This window comes from Staurois parvus, unplaced genomic scaffold, assembly GCF_062004578.1.
Source record: "Staurois parvus isolate SC_StPar_1 unplaced genomic scaffold, SC_StPar_1.0 ptg000919l, whole genome shotgun sequence".
Classification (NCBI taxonomy): domain Eukaryota; kingdom Metazoa; phylum Chordata; class Amphibia; order Anura; family Ranidae; genus Staurois; species Staurois parvus.
The window spans coordinates 273,746-287,837 of NW_028318715.1; the positions used below are offsets into that span (position 1 = coordinate 273,746).

Consider the following 14,092-nt stretch of genomic DNA (forward strand, 5'->3'; position numbering starts at 1 on the left):
GACAGACACAGAATTGTTACTGAGGGACACAGAATTGTTACTGAGGGACACAGAATTGTTACTGAGGGACACAGAATTGTTACTCAGGGACACAGAATTGTTACTCGGGGACACAGAATTGTTACTCAGGGACAGACACAGAATTGTTACTGAGGGACACAGAAATGTTACTGAGGGACATAGAATTGTTACGGAGGGACACAGAATTGTTACTCAGGGACAGACACAGATTTGTTACTCAGGGACAGACACAGAATTGTTACTGAGGGACACAGAATTGTTACTGAGGGACACAGAATTGTTACTGAGGGACACAGAATTGTTACTCAGGGACACAGAATTGTTACTCAGGGACACAGAATTTTTACTCAGGGACACAGAATTGTTACTCAGGGACAGACACAGAATTGTTACTGAGGGACACAGAATTGTTACTGAGGGACACAGAATTGTTACTGAGGGACACAGAATTGTTACTCAGGGACACAGAATTGTTACTCAGGGACAGACACAGAATTGTTACTGAGGGACACAGAATTGTTACTGAGGGACACAGAATTGTTACTGAGGGACACAGAATTGTTACTGAGGGACACAGAATTGTTACTCAGGGACAGACACAGAATTGTTACTGAGGGACACAAAATTGTTACTGAGGGACACAGAATTGTTACTGAGGGACACAGAATTGTTACTCAGGGACAGACACAGAATTGTTACTGAGGGACACAGAATTGTTACTGAGGGACACAGAATTGTTACTCAGGGACAGACACAGAATTGTTACTCAGGGACAGACACAGAATTGTTACTGAGGGACACAGAATTGTTACTGAGGGACACAGAATTGTTACTGAGGGACACAGAATTGTTACTGAGGGACACAGAATTGTTACTCGGGGACACAGAATTGTTACTCAGGGACAGACACAGAATTGTTACTGAGGGACACAGAAATGTTACTGAGGGACATAGAATTGTTACGGAGGGACACAGAATTGTTACTCAGGGACAGACACAGATTTGTTACTCAGGGACAGACACAGAATTGTTACTGAGGGACACAGAATTGTTACTGAGGGACACAGAATTGTTACTGAGGGACACAGAATTGTTACTCAGGGACACAGAATTGTTACTCAGGGACACAGAATTTTTACTCAGGGACACAGAATTGTTACTCAGGGACAGACACAGAATTGTTACTGAGGGACACAGAATTGTTACTGAGGGACACAGAATTGTTACTGAGGGACACAGAATTGTTACTCAGGGACACAGAATTGTTACTCAGGGACAGACACAGAATTGTTACTGAGGGACACAGAATTGTTACTGAGGGACACAGAATTGTTACTGAGGGACACAGAATTGTTACTCAGGGACACAGAATTGTTACTCAGGGACAGACACAGAATTGTTACTGAGGGACACAAAATTGTTACTGAGGGACACAGAATTGTTACTGAGGGACACAGAATTGTTACTCAGGGACAGACACAGAATTGTTACTGAGGGACACAGAATTGTTACTGAGGGACACAGAATTGTTACTCAGGGACAGACACAGAATTGTTACTCAGGGACAGACACAGAATTGTTACTGAGGGACACAGAATTGTTACTGAGGGACACAGAATTGTTACTGAGGGACACAGAATTGTTACTCAGGGACACAGAATTGTTACTCAGGGACAGACACAGAATTGTTACTGAGGGACACAGAATTGTTACTCAGGGACACAGAATTGTTACTCAGGGACACAGAATTGTTACTCAGGGACAGACACAGAATTGTTACTGAGGGACACAGAATTGTTACTGAGGGACACAGAATTGTTACTCAGGGACACAGAATTGTTACTCAGGGACAGACACAGAATTGTTACTGAGGGACACAGAATTGTTACTGAGGGACACAGAATTGTTACTCAGGGACACAGAATTGTTACTCAGGGACACAGAATTGTTACTGAGGGACACAGAATTGTTACTCAGGGACACAGAATTGTTACTCAGGGACAGACACAGAATTGTTACTGAGGGACACAGAATTGTTACTGAGGGACACAGAATTGTTACTGAGGGACACAGAATTGTTACTCAGGGACACAAAATTGTTACTCAGGGACAGACACAGAATTGTTACTCAGGGACACAGAATTGTTACTCAGGGACACAGAATCGTTGAATTAAAGAGTATGTCAGACAACATGCAGAGGAGTGGCAGAGGAGGCAATGTTTTAGGAGCGAGCAGATGTGGCAGCAGAGGAAGGGGTCGAGGCAGCACTAGTCGCAGCCAGAGGCCAGTGCTCCCGGTGTCATCCAGCGGTCGTGTCTCCACCGACAACCCTGCCGTCATCGATTGGTTGGCTCGGTCGTCTTCCTCTTCCCAGGTCACCTCTGACACCTACAGCCAACGGTCGGTGGGTACGTCAGACACAACCGTTAGTTGGCATGGCCCGGGAGCAAGCCCACTGAAATCACGTGTCCTCTACCTGCCCCTGTCCTTTGGTGTTCCCTCACCAAGCGAAGTATCGCATGCTGTGGGCTCAGCCCCACTGTACAGTGAGGAAGAGCTAACAGAGGGCGGTCAGGAACGGGGGGAGACATCCGCCTCTTCAGCAGCCAGGCGAAGAAGTACTGGCGAGGAGAGTGGCTCGGTAGCCGGTCTAGAGACAGGTCTGTCTCCTGACCCACACGCAGCCGAGGGGGCTAGTAGTGAGGCGGAGACCCTAATTGATGATGATGAGGCTGATCGCACTTGGCAGCCTCGTCGTCATCAGGCTATTGCTTCCGCATCATCAGGAGAAGAGGGTGCCAGCTTGGCAGCGAGCAAAACAGTCGGTGGGTTCCCCAGGAGGCAGCAGGGTCGCAGCAGTGTCAGTGGAGGCAAACGGCCACGGAGTAGAGCACCAGCTCCACTGCAGCCTACCACCACGGCCAGTACTGGTGCCGGTGTGCACGGAGGAAGTAGCAGTCAGCCAGTGAGGAGTAGCGGGGGCAAAGTTTCCTACTCGGCGGTGTGGCAATTTTTTGTCAAGCCGCCCGAGGAAGTAAACGTAGCCGTATGTCGACTATGTGGCCAGAAAGTCAAGCGTGGCCAGGGGGCCCATGTTGGGACTACAGCGTTGCGTCAGCATATGCAGCGTCGCCATTTGGTGGCCTGGGAAAACCGTGATAAAAATACGGCGGTTCTGCCTGCCCCAGCCCCCGCTCCATCACCCGCTCCGTTACTTGCTCCGTCACCCGACGTCAATCGCCCTCTATCAGCCAGTCAAGGCTCCAACACCTCTGCTGAGGGGAGTTGTCGCTCGTTGGCATCTTCCGCTCGTTCAGATGCTCCTTCTCCTGCTACTCCTCTTCACGGATTCCGTCAGCAGTCTTTCTTGGAATCCGTTTCCAAGAGACAACAGTTTGCGAGCACGCACCCGACGGTGCAAAACCTGAACGTCCTCCTGTCCAAGTTGCTGGTGCTGCAGTCCCTCCCTTTCCAAGTGGTGGACTCAGCACCTTTCCGAGAAATGATGGCTTGTGCCGCTCCGCGGTGGAGAGTGCCAAGCCGTCATTTCTTCGCCAAAAAGGCAGTGCCAGCCCTGCATTCACATGTAGAAGAGATGGTGGGCCAGTCTTTGAGCATGTCGGTCTCTGCCAAAGTGCACGGCAGCGCCGACGTGTGGAGCTGTAACTACGGTCAGGGACAGTACATGTCATTTACGGCCCACTGGGTGAACGTGGTGCCGGCACAGCCGCACCAGCAACTTGGACAGGTCACGCCGCTTTTGCCTCCACGTTTGCACGTCCTTGGTCCACAAAAGATGTCCGCCTCTACCACCTCTTCTTCCGCCATGTCCTCAGCCACCACCCCCGTGCCAAGTCCCATTACCCGACCGGCATATCACATGTGCAGGGCGCAACGGTGTCACGCTGTGCTGCACCTGGTATGCCTTGGCGAACGTAGTCACACAGGGGAGGAACTTCTGAGTGTAATGAACAGAGAAATCGACAGATGGCTGTCTCCGCGCAAACTGAAAATCGGAACCATGTTGACCGACAACGGAAAGAACATGGTGTCTGCTCTGCGTCAAGGAAGGTTGTGCCATGCGCCATGCATGGCTCACGTGTTCAATCTGGTTGTCAAGCAGTTCCTAAAATCCACCATCCCACTGCAAGACATCCTTAAAATGTCACGTAAACTTTGCATGCATTTCAGCCATTCCTACACCGCAAAGCACACCCTCCTTGAGCTGCAGCAGCAGAACGGAATTCCACAGCATCGCCTGATCTGCGACGTTGCAACAAGGTGGAATTCAACCCTACACATGTTAGACCGCCTTTACGAACAGCGAAAGGCCATCACCGATTTCCTGATGTTACAAGCGGATAAAGGTACTCCCCTGTGTAAGTTCGATGTCAGCCATTGGCAGCTCATGCGTGACACCTGCCGCTTGCTCAGGCCCTTTGAGGAGGCCACGCTATTCGTGAGTCGGCAGGACTATGGGATGAACGACGTCATTCCTCTGTTGCACGTCCTGGAACAAATGCTGTTAACAATGGCTGGTCAGGGTGCGGTAGACGTGGCGCACAGATCTCAACGCCACATGACCCCTGTGGGGGCAGGACAGGAAGAAGAGGAGGAGGTAGAGGAGGACATTTGTGCTCAGGAATTATTGAGTGAAATGGGTGGTTTTTCCACTCAGCGGACAGGAGTGGAGGAGCAGGAGCATCTGGTAGAGGAGGAGGAGGAGGAGACAGAGGACCCAGACGCACCGTGGCAGTATGCTGTGGAGATGGAGGCAGGGAGTCCCTCGCATTCCTTGGCACAAATGGCCCATAGCATGCTCGGTTGCTTGCGTAGCGACAGCCGAATAATAACCATCAGACAGAGGGATGACTTTTGGCTGTCCACCTTGTTGGACCCTCGCTACCGTTCAAAAATGGTGGCCTTTTTCACACCTGCTGAGAGGGAGGCCAAAATAACGTACTATAAAAACCACCTATGTAGTCAGTTGGTCTCTGCCTTTGTGCGCCAACGTCCATCCTCAGACACTGTGGGCCCTGTGCGCTCGCGTTCTGCTGCCATGGCAGCAGGGGAGGGGTGGGGTGGTAGGAGCAGTGGCAGCTCCACCAGCAGCGGCTGCCTCAGTCTGCAGTCGATGATGAGTAGCTTTCTTCACCAGCGCAGTGAGGAAACTACTAACCAGCCGCAGCAGCAGCAGCATCAGGTGGACCTGGAGCAGGACCTCAAACAACAGGCTTGGGCCTACTTGGACAGCACCCTGCCAACCGAGGTAGACAATCCCCTTGACTACTGGGCAACAAAACTTGACCTTTGGCCCCAACTAGCTGAATTTGCCCTTGAAAGGCTGTCATGCCCGGCCAGTAGCGTGGCATTGGAGCGCGTGTTTAGTGCGGCAGGAGGTATTGTAACTCCGCGGAGGACACGACTGTCCACCCAAAGTGTGGAGAGACTCACGTTTGTGAAAATGAATCAGGCGTGGATTAGTCTGGATTTCAAACCACCAGTTCCTGACACAACTGACTAAATCCGCCATGAATCATGCCCCAAACATGTGCCACTTTCAGGTCTCCTCACACTGCTGGTGGGTTCCATTTTGTCATAGGGTGCTGGCAGATTACGGGCCTCCCATTGCTGCTGCCAGGCCCGTAATCTGCCATGGGCCCCTGTACCGCCTCCTCATGCTGCTGCCAGGTCCAGAGTCTCTCATGGGTCCCTGTACGGCCTCCCATTGCTGCTGTCTCCATCGCCACACTCTGCCATGTGCCACTTTCAGGTCTCCTCACACTGCTGGTGTGTTCCATTTTGTCATAGGGTGCTGGCAGATTACGGGCCTCCCATTGCTGCTGCCAGGCCTGTAATCTGCCATGGGCCCCTGTACCGCCTCCTCATGCTGCTGCCAGGTCCAGAGTCTCTCATGGGTCCCTGTACGGCCTCCCATTGCTGCTGTCTCCATCGCCACACTCTGCCATGTGCCACTTTCAGGTCTCCTCACACTGCTGGTGTGTTCCATTTTGTCATAGGGTGCTGGCAGATTACGGGCCTCCCATTGCTGCTGCCAGGCCCGTAATCTGCCATGGGCCCCTGTACCGCCTCCTCATGCTGCTGCCAGGTCCAGAGTCTCTCATGGGTCCCTGTACGGCCTCCCATTGCTGCTGTCTCCATCGCCACACTCTGCCATGTGCCACTTTCAGGTCTCCTCACACTGCTGGTGTGTTCCATTTTGTCATAGGGTGCTGGCAGATTACGGGCCTCCCATTGCTGCTGCCAGGCCTGTAATCTGCCATGGGCCCCTGTACCGCCTCCTCATGCTGCTGCCAGGTCCAGAGTCTCTCATGGGTCCCTGTACGGCCTCCCATTGCTGCTGTCTCCAACGCCACACTCTGCCATGTGCCACTTTCAGGTCTCCTCACACTGCTGGTGCTGTCCATTTTGTCATAGGGTGCTGGCAGATTACGGGCCTCCCATTGCTGCTGCCAGGCCCGTAATCTGCCATGGGCCCCTGTACCGCCTCCTCATGCTGCTGCCAGGTCCAGAGTCTCTCATGGGTCCCTGTACGGCCTCCCATTGCTGCTGTCTCCATCGCCACACTCTGCCATGTGCCACTTTCAGGTCTCCTCACACTGCTGGTGTGTTCCATTTTGTCATAGGGTGCTGGCAGATTACGGGCCTCCCATTGCTGCTGCCAGGCCTGTAATCTGCCATGGGCCCCTGTACCGCCTCCTCATGCTGCTGCCAGGTCCAGAGTGTCTCATGGGTCCCTGTATGGCCTCCCATTGCTGCTGTCTCCATCGCCACACTCTGCCATGTGCCACTTTCAGGTCTCCTCACACTGCTGGTGTGTTCCATTTTGTCATAGGGTGCTGGCAGATTACGGGCCTCCCATTGCTGCTGCCAGGCCCGTAATCTGCCATGGGCCCCTGTACCGCCTCCTCATGCTGCTGCCAGGTCCAGAGTCTCTCATGGGTCCCTGTACGGCCTCCCATTGCTGCTGTCTCCATCGCCACACTCTGCCATGTGCCACTTTCAGGTCTCCTCACACTGCTGGTGTGTTCCATTTTGTCATAGGGTGCTGGCAGATTATGGGCCTCCCATTGCTGCTGCCAGGCCTGTAATCTGCCATGGGCCCCTGTACCGCCTCCTCATGCTGCTGCCAGGTCCAGAGTCTCTCATGGGTCCCTGTACGGCCTCCCATTGCTGCTGTCTCCATCGCCACACTCTGCCATGTGCCACTTTCAGGTCTCCTCACACTGCTGGTGCTGTCCATTTTGTCATAGGGTGCTGGCAGATTACGGGCCTCCCATTGCTGCTGCCAGGCCCGTAATCTGCCATGGGCCCCTATACCACCTCCTCATGCTGCTGCCAGGTCCAGAGTCTCTCATGGGTCCCTGTACGGCCTCCCATTGCTGCTGTCTCCATCGCCACACTCTGCCATGTGCCACTTTCAGGTCTCCTCACACTGCTGGTGTGTTCCATTTTGTCATAGGGTGCTGGCAGATTACGGGCCTCCCATTGCTGCTGCCAGGCCCGTAATCTGCCATGGGCCCCAGTACCGCCTCCTCATGCTGCTGCCAGGTCCAGAGTCTCTCGTGGGTCCCTGTACGGCCTCCCATTGCTGCTGTCTCCATCGCCACACTCTGCCATGTGCCACTTTCAGGTCTCCTCACACTGCTGGTGTGTTCCATTTTGTCATAGGGTGCTGGCAGATTACGGGCCTCCCATTGCTGCTGCCAGGCCTGTAATCTGCCATGGGCCCCTGTACCGCCTCCTCATGCTGCTGCCAGGTCCAGAGTCTCTCATGGGTCCCTGTACGGCCTCCCATTGCTGCTGTCTCCATCGCCACACTCTGCCATGTGCCACTTTCAGGTCTCCTCACACTGCTGGTGCTGTCCATTTTGTCATAGGGTGCTGGCAGATTACGGGCCTCCCATTGCTGCTGCCAGGCCCGTAATCTGCCATGGGCCCCTGTACCGCCTCCTCATGCTGCTGCCAGGTCCAGAGTCTCTCATGGGTCCCTGTACGGCCTCCCATTGCTGCTGTCTCCATCGCCACACTCTGCCATGTGCCACTTTCAGGTCTCCTCACACTGCTGGTGTGTTCCATTTTGTCATAGGGTGCTGGCAGATTACGGGCCTCCCATTGCTGCTGCCAGGCCTGTAATCAGCCATGGGCCCCTGTACCGCCTCCTCATGCTGCTGCCAGGTCCAGAGTGTCTCATGGGTCCCTGTACGGCCTCCCATTGCTGCTGTCTCCATCGCCACACTCTGCCATGTGCCACTTTCAGGTCTCCTCACACTGCTGGTGTGTTCCATTTTGTCATAGGGTGCTGGCAGATTACGGGCCTCCCATTGCTGCTGCCAGGCCCGTAATCTGCCATGGGCCCCTGTACCGCCTCCTCATGCTGCTGCCAGGTCCAGAGTCTCTCATGGGTCCCTGTACGGCCTCCCATTGCTGCTGTCTCCATCGCCACACTCTGCCATGTGCCACTTTCAGGTCTCCTCACACTGCTGGTGTGTTCCATTTTGTCATAGGGTGCTGGCAGATTACGGGCCTCCCATTGCTGCTGCCAGGCCTGTAATCTGCCATGGGCCCCTGTACCGCCTCCTCATGCTGCTGCCAGGTCCAGAGTGTCTCATGGGTCCCTGTACGGCCTCCCATTGCTGCTGTCTCCATCGCCACACTCTGCCATGTGCCACTTTCAGGTCTCCTCACACTGCTGGTGTGTTCCATTTTGTCATAGGGTGCTGGCAGATTACGGGCCTCCCATTGCTGCTGCCAGGCCCGTAATCTGCCATGGGCCCCAGTACCGCCTCCTCATGCTGCTGCCAGGTCCAGAGTCTCTCATGGGTCCCTGTACGGCCTCCCATTGCTGCTGTCTCCATCGCCACACTCTGCCATGTGCCACTTTCAGGTCTCCTCACACTGCTGGTGTGTTCCATTTTTTCATAGGGTGCTGGCAGATTACGGGCCTCCCATTGCTGTTGCCAGGCCCGTAATCTGCCATGGGCCCCCGTACCGACTCCTCATGCTGTGACGTTGCAACTTGCAACAAGGTGGAATTCAACCCTACATACAGTATGTTAGAACGCCTTTACGAACAGCGAAAGGCCATCACAGATTTCCTGATGTTACAAGCGGATAAAGGTACTCCCCTGTGTAACTTAGATGTCAGCCATTGGCAGCTCATGCGTGAGACACCTGCCGCTTGCTGAGGCCCTTTGAGGAGGCCACGCTATTCGTGAGTCGGCAGGACTATGGGATGAACGACGTCATTCCTCTGTTGCACGTCCTGGAACAAATGCTGTTAACAATGGCTGGTCAGGGTGCGGTAGACGTGGCGCACAGATCTCAACGCCACATGACCCCTGTGGGGGCAGGACAGGAAGAAGAGGAGGAGGTAGAGGAGGACATTGGTGCTCAGGAATTATTGAGTGAAATGGGTGGTTTTTCCACTCAGCGGATAGGAGTGGAGGAGCAGGAGCATCTGGTAGAGGAGGAGGAGGAGACAGAGGACCCAGACGCACCGTGGCAGTATGCTGTGGAGATGGAGGCAGGGAGTCCCTCGCATTCCTTGGCACAAATGGCCCATAGCATGCTCGGTTGCTTGCGTAGCGACAGCCGAATAATAACTATCAGACAGAGGGATGACTTTTGGCTGTCCACCTTGTTGGACCCTCGCTACCGTTCCAAAATGGTGGCCTTTTTCACACCTGCTGAGAGGGAGGCCAAAATAACGTACTATAAAAACCACCTATGTAGTCAGTTGGTCTCTGCCTTTGTGCGCCAACGTCCATCCTCAGACACTGTGGGCCCTGTGCGCTCGCGTTCCGCTGCCATGGCAGCAGGGGAGGGGTGGGGTGGTAGGAGCAGTGGCAGCTCCACCAGCAGCGGCTGCCTCAGTCTGCAGTCGATGATGAGTAGCTTTCTTCACCAGCGCAGTGAGGAAACTACTAACCAGCCGCAGCAGCAGCAGCATCAGGTGGACCTGGAGCAGGACCTCAAACAACAGGCTTGGGCCTACTTGGACAGCACCCTGCCAACCGAGGTAGACAATCCCCTTGACTACTGGGCAACAAAACTTGACCTTTGGCCCCAACTAGCTGAATTTGCCCTTGAAAGGCTGTCATGCCCGGCCAGTAGCGTGGCATTGGAGCGCGTGTTTAGTGCGGCAGGAGGTATTGTAACTCCGCGGAGGACACGACTGTCCACCCAAAGTGTGGAGAGACTCATGTTTGTGAAAATGAATCAGGCGTGGATTAGTCTGGATTTCAAACCACCAGTTCCTGACACAACTGACTAAATCCGCCATGAATCATGCCCCAAACATGTGCCACTTTCAGGTCTCCTCACACTGCTGGTGGGTTCAATTTTGTCATAAGGTGCTGGCAGATTACGGGCCTCCCATTGCTGCTGCCAGGCCCGTAATCTGCCATGGGCCCCTGTACCGCCTCCTCATGCTGCTGCCAGGTCCAGAGTCTCTCATGGGTCCCTGTACGGCCTCCCATTGCTGCTGTCTCCATCGCCACACTCTGCCATGTGCCACTTTCAGGTCTCCTCACACTGCTGGTGGGTTCCATTTTGTCATAGGGTGCTGGCAGATTACGGGCCTCCCATTGCTGCTGCCAGGCCCGTAATCTGCCATGGGCCCCTGTACCGCCTCCTAATGCTGCTGCCAGGTCCAGAGTGTCTCATGGGTCCCTGTACGGCCTCCCATTGCTGCTGTCTCCATCGCCACACTCTGTCATGTGCCACTTTCAGGTCTCCTCACACTGCTGGTGGGTTCCATTTTTGTCATAGGGTGCTGTATGGCCTCCCATTGCTGCTGCCTCCACCGCCACACTGTGGCTCCACACTCTGGTTTTGGCCCCGTGACTGCCCAAATGAGTGAAGTGTGCGGTGATTCTAAGATCGACGGCACTCATCTGCATGTCATACTGACTGACAGTATTATTTCTCTTCCCCAGCAGACTCCAAGGGCATTTAAATTAAAGGTACAGTGTTCTGCACTAATATAAAGGCTCTCTGAAGCCTAGAAACACCCTTTTATAAGTTAAATTCGTAGCGAATATATTCGCATCGAATCAAATTTATTCCTCGAATTCGCCGAATCAGCCGAATCGAATTTTTGAATACTTCGCTCATCTCTAGTCAGCAGCTACAGTTTTTGTAGCTGCTGACTTTTTTTTTTTAGCTTTGACTGGAGCTCCACTTTAATTACCACCGAATTGGAGACCGAATTGAAGTTTGACTCCCCAGCCTTGCAGTTGTAACTAACGTAATCAGTACATGTGACCTTTTTGGCAACATGTTTAAAGCTGGCCATAGATGGATCAAAATTCAACTGGTTCAGCAGGGACCAGCCAAATTATGATCCATCTATAGACAGGATGGTGGTACAGAAGTCAATCTCTTGGTCAACTTCTGTACAACCAGCCTGTTAAAAAATTTTGCTTGATCAGTGCTACTGTCTATAACCAGCTGTGCTGATGAGTGTATTGTGATGGCAAGGAAGCCTTCCCATTGTTATAATACAATAGCTCCATTGGAGCAATTCCCCTATCCACCTTGAATGGATGGGGGAATTGATTAATTTTCTTTCGTTCAACCTGCTGGCCTATGAGACTGCCATCGTTCCAGTTTTTTATTCTATGAAACATATTTGTATTTGATATTATTTTATATGATTACTGTAATCCTGAACACATATGCGCTTGTACACTTATGTACAACTGTTTGAGTTCAATAAACAGAGTTTTAATATATATATATATATATAAAAATAAATACTGTTTAAACAATGTTTATAAGCATGAGAAGGGTATTGTTTCCTCAGGTGGCAGAAATATTTTTTAAAGCAAAAAGGATAAATGTTAGCAAAATTATCCAATATATAATCACCAAACATGACACGAACATGCAGTTCTCTGGGAGCCATACAGTTTCCTCACAAAATGTCTCCCAGCTGGGTCATTAAGGTGCAGTATAATCTCTATTCTTTCCATGGAAAGGCCATCATGATTCGTTCTAATGGATCCAAGTTCCAAAATGGGATATACAAAGACCTGCTGTCTCTCTTCCTTCCCCCATGTGAAAGCATGGGGTGTTTAAGCCTGTCAAAGGGTGTGAAAGCTATCACTATTATGTGGGAGGAGTAACTCACATGCTCCCCCATAACTGGAAGTGTCTGGCACGTTATATCTCTGACTAAATAAAGCATTGAAAAAGTGACAACAAGGGGAAGGAAAGTAGAAGCAGCTGCAGGGTTCAACATCAAAGTTAAAGTGGAGCTCCAGTCATGTTTGTAAAAATTAAAAGTCAGCAGGCTACAAGAACTGTGCTGCTGGCTTTTAATTAACAGCCATTCACTTGTCCCACAATCCAGTGCTCGGCCCAGCGGTTTTCAGGTTTTGTCCTCTCTCCCTGGTACTGACATCTTTACTATCAGCCAGACTGTGACAGCTTGCGGCTTCACAGCTGAGTGCCCACTGTGCATGCATGAACGGCGCTGCGCACTCTGAATGGTCCCGCAGTCTTCTGGGACGTGTCCCCGAAGACTGGAGGGGGGAGAATCCGCTTCTGATTACCTAGGAACAGAGGTGGGAGCGGTAACCTGTCAAAATCAGGTACCCACTCCCTCCCTCCTCCCCAAAAGCTCCATTTCACCAAAAGAAGATGGGGAGGAGGCCTTAAAGCGGAACTTTCCCTTTTGAGTGTAGCTCCGCTTTAACCTTTAGCTTTGCCCTACAGCTATTGCAAAACTCATTCGAATATATTCACCTTTTTGCCATGGTGTACTATGGAGACAATCATAAACTTTAAGTATGCTTGTATATTATTAAATATTTTTGTTTTGTAATACTAGAATGTACTCAGATTGTCATGATTTTTTTCAGGGTTACCTAGGAATTCTAGGAGATCCAGGAGAGGCAGGAATAAAGGTCAGTATTATTTTCAGATACATTGTATGACATGTAAAAAGACAGTTAAATATAACATACTCTTTCAGAAAATCAGTGATTAATTATGCTTAGTTTGTATAGGAAATGTGATTGATAGTATATACACAATTTCAGGGGCACTCGCATCCAAAAAATTGTTTAGACACAAAGTTTTCGTTTTTAAGGTTATATGGACTTTTATGGTACCATCATACACATCACAAAGTTGTATGAATTTATTACATCATTAAAACATGACAAACATGGCTCTCTCACAGCTAGACTAATATTACTATGAAGTGGTGCAGGTTAGCACCAGAGACAGAATGGTAAGTCTTAAAGCATAATAATATAGCCAGTTCTTCTCAAACATGTTTCACGGTTCTTCAACTTCTTCAGGAGGGTTTAGAGAGAGCAAAACATCTACAAAAAGAAAAAGTAATGATAATCCACATACAATGCTATGAACAAATTAAAGATCGTAAATAAAGATTGTATACAAGTAAATAAAAATAGATATACCTATTAGAGTTTAATTCACAAAGCTCTTGCAAAAGGACAACAATCCTTGTTTTAGACATGTGACTTTCAAATAACTGTCACTTTTTCAAATAAGTATCCTTATCTTTATGTGTTATCTTTGTAAATTGAACCCAATGTACACATTTTTAAACTTAAAAAAAATAAACATTGACCAAAAAATATAGCATCCTTATAAGTAACTTTGTTACTTTGCTGGTTGCTGAAATAATGTTACCTTGTAAAAGAATAAAGTGAATACTTACTTCTTCAGCTGGCCATGCCATTGACCATTTACGCAGTTTTGAAGAAATCCTCATCTGGATTGCCTTTGGAAACCAATACTTCATTTTGCTGGGTGCCCTGCAGCGCTCAGTGGTTCTTTCTCATCTCCACAGGGCAAATGCATTTGGCAGGAAGAACATCTGAGTTCTGCAGGCAACACAACAAATTGACATTCCCTGAAGTGTTGATTTCGGAGGACAATTCAGATGGCGTTTTCTTAACCGTATTATTTTATAGGGTGACTACATTTCAACAACTTTAGCAAAGCAACAGTATGATTTTATGATCTGCAGAAGTGAAAAGTGTAAAGGCCAGTATTGTTCTACATGTG

General features: G+C 50.6%; 1 protein-coding gene across 1 annotated transcript in view; it reads left to right on the forward strand.

Annotated features, from left to right (window-relative positions):
- LOC149442042 (uncharacterized) overlaps positions 1-14,092 on the forward strand; it is a 158,377-nt gene that overhangs the window by 109,115 nt on the left and 35,170 nt on the right. The window contains exon 17 of the mRNA XM_089656583.1: positions 12,913-12,957. Coding sequence (XP_089512709.1) covers positions 12,913-12,957 — 45 coding nt within the window. The remainder of the gene's footprint in view (positions 1-12,912; positions 12,958-14,092) is intronic.